The sequence below is a fragment of the Oncorhynchus keta genome, chromosome 10 (assembly GCF_023373465.1).
Source record: "Oncorhynchus keta strain PuntledgeMale-10-30-2019 chromosome 10, Oket_V2, whole genome shotgun sequence".
NCBI classification, from domain to species: domain Eukaryota; kingdom Metazoa; phylum Chordata; class Actinopteri; order Salmoniformes; family Salmonidae; genus Oncorhynchus; species Oncorhynchus keta.
The window spans coordinates 57,952,406-57,970,509 of NC_068430.1; the positions used below are offsets into that span (position 1 = coordinate 57,952,406).

At 44.9% G+C, this 18,104-nt stretch overlaps 1 protein-coding gene across 2 annotated transcripts in view; it reads left to right on the forward strand.

The window, feature by feature from the left end:
- LOC118389035 (ubiquitin-associated protein 2-like) overlaps positions 1 to 17,587 on the forward strand; it is a 47,365-nt gene extending 29,778 nt beyond the window's left edge. For both annotated transcript variants that reach the window (XM_035778729.2, XM_035778730.2), the window contains exons 9-27: positions 3,562 to 3,620; positions 4,418 to 4,488; positions 5,244 to 5,409; positions 7,798 to 8,089; positions 8,235 to 8,491; positions 8,866 to 9,059; positions 9,362 to 9,635; positions 9,994 to 10,030; positions 10,128 to 10,296; positions 10,541 to 10,571; positions 10,688 to 10,964; positions 11,128 to 11,219; positions 11,604 to 11,654; positions 14,717 to 14,807; positions 15,021 to 15,401; positions 15,502 to 15,606; positions 15,892 to 15,962; positions 16,799 to 16,981; positions 17,223 to 17,587. In XM_035778729.2, coding sequence (XP_035634622.1) covers positions 3,562 to 3,620; positions 4,418 to 4,488; positions 5,244 to 5,409; positions 7,798 to 8,089; positions 8,235 to 8,491; positions 8,866 to 9,059; positions 9,362 to 9,635; positions 9,994 to 10,030; positions 10,128 to 10,296; positions 10,541 to 10,571; positions 10,688 to 10,964; positions 11,128 to 11,219; positions 11,604 to 11,654; positions 14,717 to 14,807; positions 15,021 to 15,401; positions 15,502 to 15,606; positions 15,892 to 15,962; positions 16,799 to 16,981; positions 17,223 to 17,318 — 2,897 coding nt within the window. In that variant the 3' untranslated portion in view covers positions 17,319 to 17,587. The remainder of the gene's footprint in view (positions 1 to 3,561; positions 3,621 to 4,417; positions 4,489 to 5,243; positions 5,410 to 7,797; positions 8,090 to 8,234; positions 8,492 to 8,865; positions 9,060 to 9,361; positions 9,636 to 9,993; positions 10,031 to 10,127; positions 10,297 to 10,540; positions 10,572 to 10,687; positions 10,965 to 11,127; positions 11,220 to 11,603; positions 11,655 to 14,716; positions 14,808 to 15,020; positions 15,402 to 15,501; positions 15,607 to 15,891; positions 15,963 to 16,798; positions 16,982 to 17,222) is intronic.
- The last annotated feature ends 517 nt before the right edge of the window (positions 17,588 to 18,104 follow it).

Sequence of the window (18,104 nt, forward strand, 5' to 3'; positions counted from 1 at the left end):
CCAGTGAAGGGAAATCGTAATGCTACAGCATACAGTGACATTCTAGGTGATTCTGTACTTTCCTGTTTCAGCATGGCAATGCCCCCGTGCACAAAGCGAGATCCATACAGAAATGGTTTGTTGAGATCGGTGTGGAAGAACTTGAATGGCCTGCACAGAGTCCTGACCTCAACCTCATTGAACACCTTTGGGATGAATTGGAATGCTGACTGTGAGCCAGGCCTAATCCCCCCACATCAGTGCCTGACCTCACTAATGCTCTTGTGGCTGAATGAAGTCCCTGCAGCAATGTTTCAACATGTAGTGGAAAGCCTTCTCATAAGAGTGAAGGCTGTTATAGCAGCAAAGAGGGGACCAACTCGATATTAATGCCCATGATTTTGGAATGAGATGTTCGGCGAGCAGTTGTCCACATACTTTTGGCCATGTAGTTTAGTGCACTAAAAAAGGTGTGGGTAAATTTTAATTAAAAAAAATCATTATTTTCTCTCAGATATATACAGACACTTCAAAACAAACTTCCTTTTGATAATTGTTTTTGACCATCTGTTTTGCCATGTATTAATCTGTTATTGAATGTGTTTCATTTGGCTGATAGCAGTAAGGCCAAATTCAATGGTTACTTATTTATTTTATACCTAAAGGGGTCCTAAAATTCTAAATCCTTGACATGACCATCTTAAAACAATTCCAGATGTTAGCTTAGTAGGAGGAAACCATCTCAATTGCATTTCCTTGATTCGTCGCATCCTCTCGTCTCTGTCTCAAACCCCATTAAATGAGGTCAGAGGTCCCTCTAGGGCTGTGGTGGTCACAAAATGTTGTCAGCCAGTGATTGTCAAGCAAGTAACTGACAGTCTCACGGTAATTGACCATTAATCAACATAAACACATTTAGCATATCCTGGCTTCCACACACAGCCTACAAGCCACTGATGCAGACCATTGGAACATCTACATTTTAAAAAGTGTAATAAATCCATATAATATAGCCTACACCTTCATAATAAATCCATTATTTATTTTAGACAGGTCTAAAGAAGCATGATATGAAGAAAGTGTAGTCTATTTCAGAAGAACAGAATAGCATTATCGGAGTTGTCCTTATGTTGAATAGAAAGGATATTTTCTCCAAATGATTTGAGGGAGTGCGCACATGCGGCTATTTTGTATTGAGCCGTTAACAAATAAGTATTCCTATATGCTTAATTTAGAGTTACATTAATAACTTTAGTTGTTCTACAAACGTTGGCCTATATGTTCAGATTTGTAATACATTGTAAGGCCACTCTAATGATGATTTGAAAAAAGTTGCTTGAAAGGCATGAGTTTTACTTTGTTTTTTTTGTGCAGGCTGTACACACTACATCATTCACAATTTGACAAGCACTTGATAATGCCTAGAATTTCACTGCGGCATCCCCTTTTGTGTGGCCATAATGCACCCTAAAATAATCCATGCCTTTTACGGCCAGTGGCCGTTGTCCCCTTCTCCCTGAGTGCTACGTGCTCCTAATCACCTCTCACTCACATGGCTCTCCATCACGTGATCGGGTCTTTCTTACAGGCTACAAGTGAAGACAGACACACATCGGGAATGCAACTGCGCACGTCCTTGTCCAATTCCGAGGTGCATATTGAAGATGTTGGAAGAACTGTTCACATTTACTTTTCGTCAGTCAACAAGATGAGTAGGCCTAGCGAAAAGCAAAAGCACTAGACTATGTCAATCTACTATCCCCAATAGTACAAATGTTGACCTATTCTAATCTGTGTGAGAAATAAATATTCAAAATATATAGTCTGGGACAGTTGTGGGATGTGATAGATCCCAAATTAATACAACCACTAGCATCAACAAAAAAAACTTTTTTTACGCAATGTGGCTTACCCAACAGAGTAAGTGCTAGAGGCGTCACTACAGATCCGGGTTCGATCTCGGGTTAGGGAAGGGTTTGGGGGATGTCCTTGTCCCATCATGCTCTAGCCACTCCTTGTGGCGGCCGGGCACATGCACGCTGACTTCGATCGCCAGCTGTACTGTGTTTCCTCCGACACATTGGTGTGGCTGTTTTCCGGGTTAAGCGAGCCGTGTGTCAAAAAGCAGTGCAACCTTCGCCTCTCCCGAGTCCGTACGGGAGTTGCAGCGACGGGACAAGACTGTAACTACCCATTTGGATATCATGAAATTTTGGGGAAAAGGGGGGTAAAAAGTGCTTTAAAAAATGTAAGAAAACATTGCAAATGGAGAACACTTTTCCAGTGGTTCATTTTCATGCCAGTCAGAGATGCTATTCTCCTGTTATAAATATAAGCAATGTGTTTAATATTAGGAAAAATCATAAATAAATATAGTAGGCCTACCCTATAGAAAGCTGATGGGTCCTCCTCTTTTTAATAGTGGCCATCCCTCTGTTTTCTCACACAATTGCATAGCCTATACAAATGTTGTTACAACATGAGCTCATGGGCTCTCATTAAGTTTTTGATTAGATTTGCATTGACGTCAGAGTGATTAGAGGGACAATAGAGTGCTGAGTACCAGGCAGTTAGCAAGTATGGTAGGCTACTAATGACCATCAGCAGCATCAGAGCTTGGATAAACCTAAATACCATGACTAAACGGTCACGTGGAATTTGACTGCCTTCGTAACCGCCAATGTGGCGGTAATACGGTCACCGCAACAGCCCTAGGTCTCTCCCCTCTCAACTTCTTATCCAATGGGTTTTGAGACAAGGAGAGAATGTGAAGATTCAAGAAAATGCAATTGTGATTCTCCAATTGTTTCCTCCATTTCTCACATCCACTCTTCTCCCCCAATGTGCTTTGAGAGGAAGGTTCATCCCTTTGGGCTCCAATGCACTTTTGAGGAGAGGCAAGGAGTGGAGGAATCAAGGACCGAGGAAGCAAGCATTTGCCGGCTAATTTTCAAACTCTGACATGCAGACCAACGCTTAGTGTTTACTGATTAATTTCATTATTGATTATTATTAATATTGTCAATGATTTTCTTGACAAAACGCATTGTATTATGTTATTATATCAACCGAAATTAAGAAGCTGTTTGTTTAGCATGGCTATAAATGAGAGACGTTGACTAAATGCATAAACAGTCCTTGCTTCTAGGCAAGACAAAGAAACCTGCGGTGTCCATATTTCCAGTGACATTTTGAATCACATATAGATGTTTTGTTGTTGCTAGGTGGAGTTATGGTCTCATTGTGCCTATTTAAACTTTTATTTTTGTAACTACACGTGAAGCTGTATATCAAACTATTTTGAAATGTTTACCCTAATGTCACACATGGGCCCCTTTTATTTATAGAAAGACCCATTTTCTCTTGTATAGTTTTCTGGAACGTTTTGACCGGTAGGTGTTCATTGGCCAGGATGTTTTATTGTTGTATTTCTAATGTGGCACTGTAGACTGTTGCTAGGGAAATGTCCCTAGCAATGCCGCTGAATTACAGTCCATGTTCACAAACGCCTCTCCAAGAAGCCCTTTGTGTTGTTTCCATTCATCTCTGAGCTCTGCCCCCTCTCTGGTGTGCTCCCTGCAGTGGCCTGGAGGAGTACTCTGGAAGACTGGGCTGCTGAGGACTGGAGCGAAGAGATGAGTGTGAGTCTGGGTAATGGGGACTGGGAAGTAGTAGTGGTCAGGGGGTGGAAGGAGCTTTGTCTTATGTTCACATTTTGGACGCTTATTTTCCAGATGGAACACATACATGACCAGGGCTGTGAAGTGCGACCACCGTATGCGAACTCAAATTTTAAAATGGGAGCACCAGTGTTCCTAGAAAAATCACCCACATAATTTGTGTAACCTTTTGTATTACCTCATTAGCGAGCTAGCTAACAACCTGGTAACATTATCAGTATATCCAAACATTTGAGGGCACAGGAAGGACGGGAAAGGGATAGCTTCTTCAGGAGATCAATGATCATAGCAATTAATGAATGACAGCTCTTGCATGTTGTCGTCACAAATGTTCTTAAAGAGATGGTGTACAATTTTCAATGTAATGCATCTCAATAGGAAAATGGTTATTTTACATAATGTAGAAACCAACTATTCCACAAATGACTTTTTCATTTAAATTACATTTGAGCTTTATATAATAAACAGATGTATTTACAGGGTTACATATTCGTTTTTAGGGAACAACATGTGCTTCAGAAGTAGCTGGAATTCATATAGGCTGTATCTCAATCGATTTAACAAAAATGTATTTTCTGGTGCTCCTGAACTTTATGTTCTCTTTACCTTTTTAAAGTGGTGAGCACCAGTGATATCAATTAAATGTTTGAATTTAGTTCATACAGTGTGACTTCAAAAGGTTTAACAAAACTATAGTTGGCCTTATGTCTCACAACTTGGTCTATTACATTTGTCAATAACTCTCTGTCTCCCCTCAGCTCTCCGAGACCAAAGTGTTCACCGCCTCAAGTGCACCTGCACCTCAGAACCACCTCACACCTGGGCAAAGGTAACTCCCAGCTCACCATCCGCACGACTAGCTAGGGCACCCACCCGTCACATATCAACACTGCTTTTTAGGCCTCCCGAGTGGCACATTGCAGTGCTAACTGTGCCACTAGAGATGCTGGTTCGAGTCCAGCTAGCTGCGACAAAGAGACCCACAGGGCAGCGCAAAATTGGCCCAGCGTCGTCCGGATTAGGGGAGGGTTTGGCCGGCAGGGATGTTCTTGTCCCATCACACACTAGCTACTCCTGTGGTGGGCCGGGCGCAGTGCACACTGACACGGTCGCCAGGTGTACGGTGCTTCTTCCAACGCAATGGTTCGTCTGGCTTCCGGGTTAAACGGGTGTTGTGTCAAGAAGCAGTTTGGTTGGTTGGGTTGTGTTTGGGAGGACGCACTGCTCTTGACCTTCGTCTCTCCCGAGTCTGCACAGGAGTTGTAGCAATGGGACAAGACTGTAACTACCAATTGGATACCACGAAATTGGGGAGAAAAAGGGAGAAAATACCAGCCCAGTGGTACACAAAATAACAGCTTGACCTCTTTGCCAGTTTTATTCCATGGAGTGATATGTTTGGCCCAGCTGCTTTGGTAGATACATTTGGATGTGCATAATAAGTAGGAAGGACGTATGGATCCTTCCCTTGAGACATGGTTCCCGTTATGACTGTGTTAATTTTAATCAGACTTTCCCTGTAGTGGGTATGTGTGCAATAGAAATAGTATCATGTGTTGTAATAATGATATGTGTCTCCTGTAGTCTGGACCTGCCCTCTCTGCTGCAGAAGCCAGTGGGAGAAGGAAGAGGAGGAGGAGGGGATGCCCCCTCTACACAGAGCCTGGTTTTCACCAACTCCCACCATCACTCCCCCCGCAACGGGTCGGCCATTGGCACAGGCAGCACCAGCTATGCACACGCCGCCCTGGTGAGCCATACTCGTGCCCTTTAAAACCTTTCAGATACATACACCATATGACCAAAAGTATGTAGACACCTGCTCGTCGAACATCTCATTCCAAAACCATGGGCATTAATATGGAGTTGGTCCCCCGTTTTGCTGCTATAACAGCCTCCTCTCTTCTAGAAAGGCTTTCAACTAGATGTTGGAATATTGCTGCAGGGACTTGCTTCCATTTAGCTAAAAGAGCAGTAGTTAGGTCGGGCACTGGTGTTGGGTGATTGGGCCTGGCTCGCAGTCAGCGTTCCAAAGGTTTTCGATGGGGTTGAAGTCAGGGCTCTGTGCAGGTCAGTCAAGTTTTTCCACACCGATCTCGACAAACCATTTCTATATGGACCTTGCTTTGTGCATGGGGCATTGTCATGCTGAAACAGGAAAGGTCCTTACCCAAACTGTTGCCACAAAGTTGGAAGCACAAAATCGTCTAGAATTACATTGTATGCAGTAGGGTTAATATTTCCCTTCACTGGAACTGGGGCAGGTAGCGTTCTCCTGGAATGCGCTGAACCCATATTCGTCCGTCAGACTGCCAGATGGTGAAGTGTGATTCATCACTCCAGAGAACGCGTTTTCACGTTTTCACTCCAATGGCAGCGAGCTTTAGATACTCCAGCTGACGCTTGGCATTGCGCATGGTGATCTTAGGCTTGCGTGTGGCTGGTCAGCCATGGAAACCCATTTCATGAAGCTTCCAACGAGTATTCTATGCTGGTGCCATGTTGAAAGTCATCTGAGCTCTTCAGTATGGCCATTCAACTGCCAATGTTTGTCAATGGCGATTGCATGGCTGTGTGCTCAATCTTGTGGCTGAACTGGCCGAATCCACTACTTTGAAAGGGTGTCCACATACTTTTGTATATATATTGCCTTCGAAAAGTATTCAGACCCCTTGACTTTTTCCACATTTTGTTACGTTAAAGCCTTATTCTAAAATGGATTAAATAAAAACTAATGACAAAGCGAAAACAAGTTTTTAGAAATGTTTGCAAATTTATTACAAATAAAAATCAGATACCTTATTTACATAAGTATTCAGACCTTTTGCTATGAGACTAGAAATTGAACTCAGGTGCTTCTTGTTTCCATTGATCATCCTTGAGATGTTTCTACAACTTCATTGGAGTCCACCTGTGGTAAATTCAATTGATTGGACATGATTTGGAAAGGCACAGACCTGTCTATGTAAGGTCCCACAGTTGACAGTGCATGCCAGAGCAAAAACCGAACCATGAGGTCAAAGGAATTGTCCGTAGAGCTCCGAGACAGGATTGTGTCGAGGCACAGATCTTGGGAAGGGTAGCAAAACATTTCTGCAGCATTCCAGGTCCCCAAGAACACAGTGGCCTCCATCATTCTTAAATGGAAGAAGTTTGGAACCACCAAGACTCTCCCTAGACCTGGCCGCCGGGCCAAACTGAGCAATCGGGGGAGAAGGGTCTTGGTCAGGGAGGTGACCAAGTACCCGATGGTCACTCTGACAGAGCTCCAGAGGCCTTTTTGGTAGAGTGACCAGACGTAAGCCTCTCTTCAGTAAAAGGCACATGACAGCCCGCTTGGAGTTTGCCAAAAGGCGCCTAAAGACACTCAGACCATAAGAAAGAAGATTCTCTGGTCTGATGAAACCAAGATTGAACTCTTTGGCCTGAATGCCAAGCAACACATCTGGAGGAAACCTGGCACCATCCCTACAGTGAAGCATGATGGTGGCAGCATCATGCTGTGGGGATGTTTTTCAGCGGCAGGGACTGGAAGACGAGTTAGGATCGAGGGAAAGATGAACGGAGCAAATTACAGAGAGATCCTTGATGAAAACCTGCTCCAGGGTGCTGGGGCGAAGGTTCACCAAGTCTCTGAATGTCCTTGAGTGGCCCAGCCTGAGCCCCGACATGAATCCAATCGAACATCTCTGGAGAGACCTGAAAATAGCTTTGAAGCAACGCTCCCCATCCAAACTGACAGAGCTTGAGAGGATCTGCAGAGAAGAATGGGAGAAACTCCCCAAATACAGGTGGGCCAAGCATGTAGCGTCATACCCAAGAAGACTTGAGGCTGTAATCGCTGCCAAAGGTGTTTCAACAAAGTATTAAGTAAAGGGTCTGAATACTTATGTAAATGTTGATATTTCTGTTTTTTTATTTTTATATAAATTGCTATAAATTGCTTTTTTTGCTTTGTCATTATGGGTTATTGTGTGTAGATTGATAAGGGGGGGAACGATTTAATCAATTTTAGAATAAGGCTGTAACCTAACAACATTTTGATAAAGTCAAGTGGTATTTCCCTTAGTTTGTTGCCATATTTTACTTGTATTAACATAGGCCCCCATTCACTCAACTCTCTCCTTCTGTCTGCCAGTCGTCAGTGCTAGGGGCAGGTTTCGGGGACCTGGGCCAGTCTAAGAGGAGTCAGTCCAGTCCGGGGGCCCAGATCTTGGAGCAGCTGAAGGGCCCGGGCCTGGGTCCTCTCCCATCCTCCCAGGCAGCCCCCCCTCCCAGCACTCAGGGGGCCAGTAACACCTCTCTGGCGAGTAGACTCCCAGGGCTAGGAGGAGCCGCCCCTGTTCTCCCACCGCCTTCCACTTCAAGCTGGGATATCAAGGTCCCAGAGCCCAGCGCCACATCCTCCTCACACACCTCCCACTTCAGCCGTGAGTAACACAGATTAACCAAAATAATCTATAATTTCAAATACCTGGCATATTGTTTTTTTTTTTGTTTAAATGGCCATGTGTCTGTATGTAGTGGTTGAGTCCGTATGCCTGACTGATCTGTATTTGTGTGTTCGCCCTCCAGGGGACTTTAAGCTGCAGCCTGAGCCATCCCTGGTGCTGAGCCAGCTGGCCCAGAGACACGGCGCCCCCTCTCTGCCCATTGCTCGCCAGCCCAGCCCAGCCCAATCTCCCTCCCCCATCCAGGGACCCCCCCTGGCCACCATCGGTGCCAAGCCTGCCCACAGCGCCGGGCCGGACACTCAAGGCAGCAACTCGCTGCAGCAGCACCGCATTCCACAGCTAAAGGCCCAGAAACGAAGGATACCTCCCACCTCTAAGGTAAAAGGAACCACAGACAAATATTTCCTCGATTCCCAGTGTGAGGTCAAGGAATCAAGGACAGGAGGAATCAAGGAAAGAATTGGGCTTCACCCAGTGTGTAGGACAGGAATGGTCAACCTTGGCTATCAAGGTTCTTGTTTTAGGCCAGTACAAACACATCTGATTGACCTAATCAAGGTCTTGATGCTTAATTGGTCAATTCCCAGCATTGAAGAGCACCGCTCTAAGGGTGTTTGAGGGGATTGGCGATCAAGATTAGCAAATCTGTGCCGATCCTGATGATTCTCTCAAATGCAAGGATTGTGAATAATAAAGATGCTGTTTCCCGTCAATAAGTCCCCTCTGAGTAACAGCTTTCCCCTCCACTCCAGATCCCCTCGTCGGCGGTGGAAATGCCTGGCTCTGCCGACGTCCCCGGTCTTAACGTTCAGTTCGGAGCACTGGACTTTGGCTCGGAGGCAGCCCTGCCGGACTTTGGCCCCGTGGAGACGTGTGTCACCGGGGGCTCCAGGGAGTCCACCCCGGCCCCACAGAGCCAGACCAGCCTCTATTCCAATCCCCTCAGGTGGGTCACATCTCCACCGCGGGTGTATTCTGGGAGGTGAAAGTTACAGACAGAAAAAGTAACCAGTTTACATGATTCATGACACATTACATGACACATTTCGCCTTAGACAGTCCGATCTCTTCAGCACAATTTCTTGTGTATATTCTTTTATTTTGCACTCCTGAACACACCCCAGGGGTGGTCAACAGATTGAAGACCATGCTAGCTCACCCTAGAAGTCCATACGAAGTCTTCTTATTATACATTTTAAAGTGTCTCGACATAGTTTAACTAAAACCTCCTTCTCGGTTTGTCTCCAGTGAATCTATGAGCACCCCTCTTTCCGTCCCCCTCCCTCTCTCATCCTCTGAGCCCGTCTACCACTCCCCGTCGGTGCCCATGCCCAGCCTGACCCCCTCCTCTATGGGTACAGTCAGCTCCTCCACTCCATCCTCCTCCATCTCCTCCTCGGTGCCCTCCTCCTCTTCCACGTCTCCCTTTGTCTCAGTGGGGAGCGGTTATGACTGTGGGCCCGTGGCCCCTCACTCACACCTGGCCTTCTCCCAGAGCAAAGAGGCACCCGGGCCAATCATGGTGAGTCTAAGTTTGGCTAGTGTAAGCCATAACGAACACACTGCAGGCCAACAGTATTCATTAGGTACCAAATGGAAGAAAACGTCCAGAAACCGGGATAGACTACCTGAACTTGTCCTATAAGAATCGCTTGTTTTTGTGTTCTGTTGCAGAAGGTTTTGGCTATGGTGTTCCCTAATGAACAAGACTCAGGGCTCCCACACAGTCTCAGTGTCCTGGGTTGTGCAATAATGAGACACATAATTTGTTGTGTATGAAATATGAATGATAAATGCATTTCGCAATGTTGGGATAATAAAGTAAAGTTGACATGGGTGAAGAATCCAATGTTTCATTAGTCGTTTGCTCGTCTCAACAGAACGGTCTGAATGGTGTGAGGACGTCTACTATGGACCGTAAGTTACACATTTCATTCATTCTGTGCTGCTCTTTTTGTCAGTTGACCTCAGGATGTGTGTTTTTTTAATTGATTGTTTCCCTCTCTCTCACCAGCTTCGTCAGCCTCCTCTACGCCAAAGCCGGAGTCTCCCTCTCTGAGCATCAGTACCAGCAGTGCCCCTGCCCCCTCTGCCCTCATGCCCTCCTCCATACCCTCCCACAGCTCGGCACTCCCCAGTCTGCCACACGACATGCCCTCTGCCAGCCTGGCACCACTCAGCAGGTAACACGCACTTGCCTTTACGCACTTGCCTTTACGAACTTGCATTGACGTGAGTTAGAGATAATTTATACATACAGAATTCCAAGTTTTGCCGTTATAGGCTAGAAATGGTTACTTTCTTCGGTCAATTTATAGATACTGGATTGTAAATATATCTAAATCAAGAGCAGAAGGCAAATGGGGATATTAAGGACATTCATTAATGTATCTCTCTCTCTCTCTCTCTCTCTCCCCCCCATTGTAGCCATGGCAGCGGTAGTCATTCCTCTCTCACTGTGAGTACTGTTCAACACACAGACACACGCGCTTCTTTTAAGAGATACCATACCGAGTACAACCTCCTCTGTAACTAACTCTCTCGGTTTCTCTCACTCTACCTTTCTCTGTGTAGTATACCAGTGTAGACAGTAGTGTGAGCTCTCTGGCACCCTCGTCTGGCTCCTACTCCTCTGCCCCAGCCCAGGCCCCAGCCCAGTCACTCCACCAGGTCAACAGCGGCATGGCTCACATCATGGGCACCATGAGCCACATGAACAGCATGGTCAGTAGCATGGGTGGCAGCGGGCATCACGCCAGCCAAGCACTGGGGCTCAGTGCCAACGGGACCACGGCCCAAGCGAACCTCTCCTCGGCCCCCAGGACCGCACCGCTGCTCTCCTCCTCAACTGGTACACACAAACATGCATGAATATACGCACACGCGCACGCATACATGTATACACACACTCGTACAGTCACGTTCACCTACATGTTAAAACACAAACGTAAAGACTATAAGTGAAACTGTAATTCTGTCTAGATAGCAGTGTGTTTTGTTCTTGTGTTTTTCAGGTAAAGCTCCTCCTAACCTGTCTCAGGGGGTTCCCCCACTACTGCCCAACCAGTACATCATGGGCCCAGGAGGCCTGCTGCCTGCCTACCCGGTAACTATTGTGTCTGTTTGTGTGTCACTCTCTCTCTCCTGGCCTAGTGGTTAGAGCGTTGGGCCAGTAACTGAAAGGTTGCTGGACCAAATCCCCGAGCTGACAAGGTATAAAAATCGGTCTTTCTGCCCCTGAGCAAGGCAGTTAACCCACTGTTCCCCGGGCGCCGAAGACGTGGATGTTGATTGTGGCAGCCCTGCGCACCTCTCTGGTTCAGAGGGGTTGGGTTAAATGCGGAAGACACATTTCAGTTGAATGCATTCAGTTGTACAACTGACTAGATTATGCCGCTTTTTCTTTCCCTGCGTTCAAAGTAAAGAAACCTATTTTGTTATTTGGGTGTATGATCCATTCAAGTGACTGTATTTGCCATGTGTTCCACAGCAGATCTACGGCTATGAGGACCTCCACATGCTACAGTCCAGACTGCCTATGGTGAGTCTCAATGATTTATATATGCACTGATGACTGACAGGGGGCGCTGTTTAAGCCACCGTGCCTCCATCTTGGCACTTCCCCACATATGGTTTTTGTGAGAAGTATTGCATGTCATGTCTCAAAATCGATATCTATCTCACCTCTATATTGTTTTATGTCCTCCGGATTCGAGAAGAAAGATGAGTTCAACAGGGAGCCTGTCAGTTGGCGTTAATTCTCACACAGCATCCAGCCTAGCTGATGCAAATCTATTTTCCAGATTTGTATTTTTACCACTTTTTTTGGTCTGATTTAGTCACCCAATTTTGTCCATCCTACACGGGTAGAAAAAAATAAAGATAACTTTTGAACGGATTATGATAGAGACATTTTGGACCATTGGTTTTCTTAGAGGATTATCTACACATCATTTTACCGATTGGTCAAAATATGTGTTTTTGATTTAACACCCTACTCTACTAGTCTGTGTACCAATCTTTTTAGCTAACAGAATGGCCTTTCGGCAATCTCAACGTTCAGTATAGGGGGATTTACGGCGCAGTTTCTGATTGGCAGTTAAAAGCAACCTATTTTACATGGCAACGTTATGGAACATGGGGTGTGTGCAAATTTGGCACAATATAGAATTTTAAGAACAACAATTAACAATACCGTTATAACGGGGTGTGGTTATTACCTTGTGAGAAGGCGGTGTCAATGCAAAATCATGTTGTTCAAAGTGGCTAGAAAGGACTCCGTATTGAGAGAGAGACAGCGAGAAATAATGATACAGAAAATACTGTATTAGTCCATAAGATTCAATCGAGCTACGTTTGCTTCGCTTGCATCCTATTCACGAGGACTAAACGCAAAACTGCCACTTGTCATTCCTCGTGTTTCCTGATCGGGACTTGCTTACACTTTTACAATTGTGTTATGCTCACTTCAGTTATGTTATTTTTCTCTCCTCTAATTAAGAGATTGAATCCAGACAGGATGCTTTAGGAAACTTTCTGAATGGACATTAGTTTTTCCAAACTTCCCCCCGGTAATTCTGATTTTTTTTGTTCTTCATTCAATTGAGTCGACGATGAAAGCTTGGTGGTTTTTAATCTATGCATGAAGATAGTTCAACATCACGTCTGGACGATAAAAGGCTACACTGATCACTCGTGCTTGGCTGACAAACGTCTAGGAAATGTGATCCTAATCATTATTTTTGCGATCCACGTTAGACGTCACTGCTAATGATAAGGCTACCTGCTGATGTGAGCTGCCGGACAGTGCGCGTGCACTTGGAAATGCGTTTATGGATGAGAACGCGAGTTTGCCATTTCCGAAAAGTAGCTCCAGTCCCTGCTTGGCAATCCGTTGCCTAGGTCAACAGCCAGGGTCTCAAATAGGCCTAGGTACTACACTTTTTTATTATTGTACATTTAATTAAACTGACACATTTGGTGGTGATCGTCTTCAATTCATTGGCACATCAGACAGACCCTGTTTTTGTCTCTGGATGAATTGCACAGATGCTGATTGCTTTGATTCAGTGTAGTAGTCAAGGCCCCCAAAAAATATAAATATAAATATATATATATATATATGCTAGTATAGTTTAATAGCCCAGCCTAATTCACTTGTAACTTACAGATCTGTTCCGTTCTTGCACAATTCAAACTCTGGCATCTCCATTGGCATCTCTCTCTTCCATCCTCTCTCTATTTCTCTTATAGCTCCTGAACCAGTAGCCTATCACAATGCATGTCCCAGAAGTAGCAATATATACTGAACAAAAATATAAACGCAACATGTAAAGTGTTGATCCCATGAGCTGAAATAAAAGATCCCAGAGATTTTCTAAATGCACAAAAAGCTTATTTCTCTCAAATGTTGGTGCACAAATTTGTTTTACATCCCTGTTAGTGAGCATTTCTCCTTTGCCAAGATAATACATCCACCTGACAGGTGTGGCATATCAAGAAGCTGATTAATAAGCATGATCATTACAGAGGTGCACCTTGTGCCGGTGACAAAAGACCACTCTAAAATGTGCAGTTTTGTCACACAACACAATGCCACAGATGTCTCAAGTTTTGAGGGAGTGTGCAATTAGCATGCTGACTGCAGGAATGTCCACAAGAGCTGTTTGCCAGAGAATTGAATGTTCATTCCTTTACCATAAGCCGCCTCCAACGTCGTTTTAGATCCAACCTGTACTCACAACCGCAGACCATGTGTACCCACACCAGCCCAGGACCTCCACATCCGGCTTCTTCACCTGCGGGATTGTCTGTGGAGGGGTGCCGAGGAGTATTTCTGCCTGATAGAATGCCAAGAGTGTGCAAAGCTGTCATCAAAGCAAAGGGTGGCTACTTTGAAGAATCTCAAATATAAAATCTAATTTGATTTGTTTACCACTTTTTTGGTTACTACATGATTCCATATGTGTTATTTCATAGTTTTGATGTCTTCACTATTATTCTACAATGTAGAAAATAGTCAAAATAAAGAAAAACCCTTGAATGAGTAGATTTGTCCAAACTTTTGACAGGTACTGTATAGATTTGAGGATTTGGAGGATTTGCTTGCTGGATATAAAATAAGCTACAGTGTTCACACTGTGAACTGGCGGTGAAGTTTGAATGGCGAGAGCTTCTCTGTTGTGTTTTGATCACATTGGCTGGTGGTAATGCAGTAAAGGGGAATCCGAATCCGATGTTTATGTTTACAATGAAATGTATAAGGTTAGAATGCCCAATGTTAGAATGTTTCCAATGAAATTGATGAAATAAGTTAGAATGTTTTCCTATCGGTCTAATTTGCATAAACATTGTGATTGGATGATAGCTGTGAGGGTTATCGAATCAGAATCAAATCCTCCGATCTCAAGTTCATTAATGATAAATGTTCATATTTAAAGATAACCGGAAGGCCAGTCTCTTTGGCAAAGAGACAGGAGTGGCAAGCAGTGGAACGTAATAGCTGAACAGACACTGCAACCAGGCTACTACTATACTGCCATTCATTCCAATTAGACAGATTTGGATTTCTACGTTTCTGATCTGGTCTCTCTCTGCGTAAAGCCCTCTTTGCAGGATTACTACGGAATCACATTCCCTGGTCCCGCAGCACTCTCTGGCAGAGATGGGAGCCTCGCCAATAACCCCTACTCAGGTAAGCAACTCTAGCAGCGCTAATGTCAAACCCTTTTTGTCAACTGTTTTTAAACTTTTGGAACTGGAATGATAAACTAGCTTCACAATATTTCCATGACTATGGAGCTGAGGGGGATAAAAAAAAATGAAAATACGATCACACACCCCTGGAGCACATCTTTACCATGTGTTACGCTTTCCGTAATCTTCCCTCCTCTCCCTTCCTCTGCAGGTGAAGTCACAAAGTTTGGCAGGGGTGACTCCACCTCCCCTGCGCCTAGCAGCTTGTCGGCCCAACAGCAGCCCCAACAGGGCCAGAGCCAAGGGCAGAACCAGGCCCAGCCACAACCCCCCCAGCCCCAGCCTCAAGGCCAACCCCAGGGCCACCACAACAGCCAGCAGCAGCAGGCTTTCCTCCCGCCAGGCTACAGCTACACAGGCCTGCCCTACTACCCCGGGATGCCTGGCGCTGCCTTCCAGTACGGCCACACCATGTTCATGCCCCAGGGACAGGGGCCAGCCAAGCAGCACGGTGTGGGTTTGGGAAACCCCTCAGCCAGCCCCTTCCAGCAGCAGCAACCCAGCGGCTACGGCCAGCACACCTTCAGCTCAGGTTGGTTACCGTGAGAGAGGGAGACACACACACACCAACAATCTAGTTGACCACTGTGGAAAAGAGATTTGATGTCAGTATGTTGTTGTTTTGGTCTCAGGGTATGAGGACCTGACCCAGGGCCAAGCAGGAGTAGACTATAGCAAGGGCTATAGCAACTCCTCCCAGAGCCAGGCCAAATCTGCTGCTACAGGCCCCGGTAAAGGTACATCACCCTCCCATTAAATCTTGGTCATCTGACCCCATATCGTTACCATGCATGAACGGTTCTAACTCTTGTGGTATTTTTTAAAATGTATTTCTATTATTAAAAATTTGAACTTGCCTGATGAAATAAATCAATATTGCCATTTCAATGACATCTGATACATTTTTTCATCAGTATTGGGCAAAAGTCATAAGCTGTCCTGATTTTAAGAGGCATTAAGTCATGCTTTTGACTGTGATACAAACGTTTGTTCAACTATTTAAATATTTTATCGTATGCTAGGCGGCATATCTGTGACGTCAGGCAACTCCGGGGTCCCAGAAATCAGTGGAAGTGTTTACAACAAGACCCAGGTGAGATGTTTGTGTTTCAGAATTGTATTTATACTGAACCAAAATATAAACGCAGCAGTTTCTAAGATTTTACTGAGTTACAGTCCATATAAGGAAATCAGTCAATTGAAATAAATTAATTAGGCACTAATCTATGGATTTCACGACTGGAAATATAGATATGCATCTGTTGGTGACAGATACCATAAAAAAGAAAAGTATGGATCGGACAACCACTCAGTATCTGGTGTGACCACCATTTGCCTCATGCAGCGCGACACGTCTCCTTCGCATAGAGTTGATTGTGGCCTGTGGAATGTTGTCCCACTTCCTATTCAATGGCTGTGCAAAATTGCTGGATATTAGCGGGAACGGAAACGCGCTGTCGTACACATCGATTTAGAGCATCCCAAACATACACAATGGGTGACATGTCTGGTGAGTATACAGGCCATGGTAGAAATGGGACATTTTCAGCATCCAGGAATTGTGTACAGATCCTTGCGACATGGGGCTGTGCATCGTCATGCTGAAAAATGAAGGTGACGGCGGCGGATGAATGACGCTACAATGGGCCTCAGGTTAATTTCAGCTCATGAAACCTGGGACCAACACTTTACATGTTGCGTTTATATTTTTTCCATTGTACATCATTACGATACCCATTAGTCCATCAGGGCTTATCTCCCCGGGATCATACACTAACACAATACTCTCTTATCAGTTATGATTTCAATTCTAGTCCTTTGCCAGAGCTTATTAACTGTGTTATGGTATTTTTTTTCTCCATGGTCGTTTTTTCCCCAGATAAATCTAATCACTGACCTTGACTTTGCACTCCAATTGTCCGTTTCCAGTCCTTTGATAAGCAGGGTTTCCATGCGGGGACTCCCCCTCCTTTCAACCTGCCTTCGGCTATGGGGGGTCCTGGAGGGGCCCCGGGTGGCTACGCTCCCGCCCCCTTCCTCCACATCCTGCAGCCTGCCCACCAGCAACCCCACTCTCAGATGCTGCACCATCATCTGGCCCAGGACGGACAGGTAACACATTCACCCAGTCTACAACCTTGTGTTAACATGCCACTGGTTAGATCAGTGGTGGGCAATCCTACCCTGTGCTTGTAGGCTTTTGTTCCAGCCAAGCAGTAACACCTGATTCTACTCAAGTCTTCAATCAAGACTGATTTGGTTAATCAGTTTTATTTCAACAAAAGCCTGCACCCACACGAGCCATCACTTTGCATGCCTATATCAGTGTGGTGACGCTGTCCTCTGTCTCTAGGGAGGTCCTAGCCAGCGAGGCCAGTCTAGCAGCATGCAGCAGAAGAGCCAGGTCAACAAGTCCAGCTACGGCAGCTCCCCATACTGGGGCAACTGACAGGGCTGTGTGTGTACACACTGCATCATACCAGGGGGGGGGAACAAAAGTACTTTACAACACCAGGCTAAAACACACTAACCCCCCCCCAATATTCCCCTTTAAAAATGTATGGCTGTTGTATGTAAAAGATATTTATGTATGTATTTATACAGTATATATGTATTAGTAGGACATGAAATTTGGTTTAGATTTTTTTGAAGGATAGGAATCAAATATCATGAAGTAATTATGAAGTTGGTGAATATAAAGTACTTGAACCAGAACAAGCGTGGATGATTTTTTGTATGCACACATGAACCTGATGTACATTACGGCTAAGCATAATATCACACATCTCCGAACTCTTCTATTGAGGGTAATTGATAGCTTGATTCCCACCTTTCATACAGCAAGCTCAAAGTATTGGCGTAGAGTAATTCTCGTTACTCCAGCACTTCAGATTTGAAATGACTACGGTTAAAGTGCAAATTACCCTCAGCTTTAATTAGGGTAATTTTCCCCCATTATAACACAGGACCAAATTCACATTAATGTATTTGATCCCATATTCCTAGCACACAATTACATCAAGCTTGACTGAAAATGAAAGCCGTTTTGTCCCAATACTTTGATCTCACTGCAATTGGCTTATAGAAAACATTCCAGTGTGGAGTCTCACAGGTGAAATCTTGCCCACTTAAAATGATCTGACCTTATTTTCACCCGAAAGGCATATTCTTCAGGAGAATGTGCACTATGGTACAGAAAAATGCATAATTGATGTGCCACTAGATGGCATCAAGA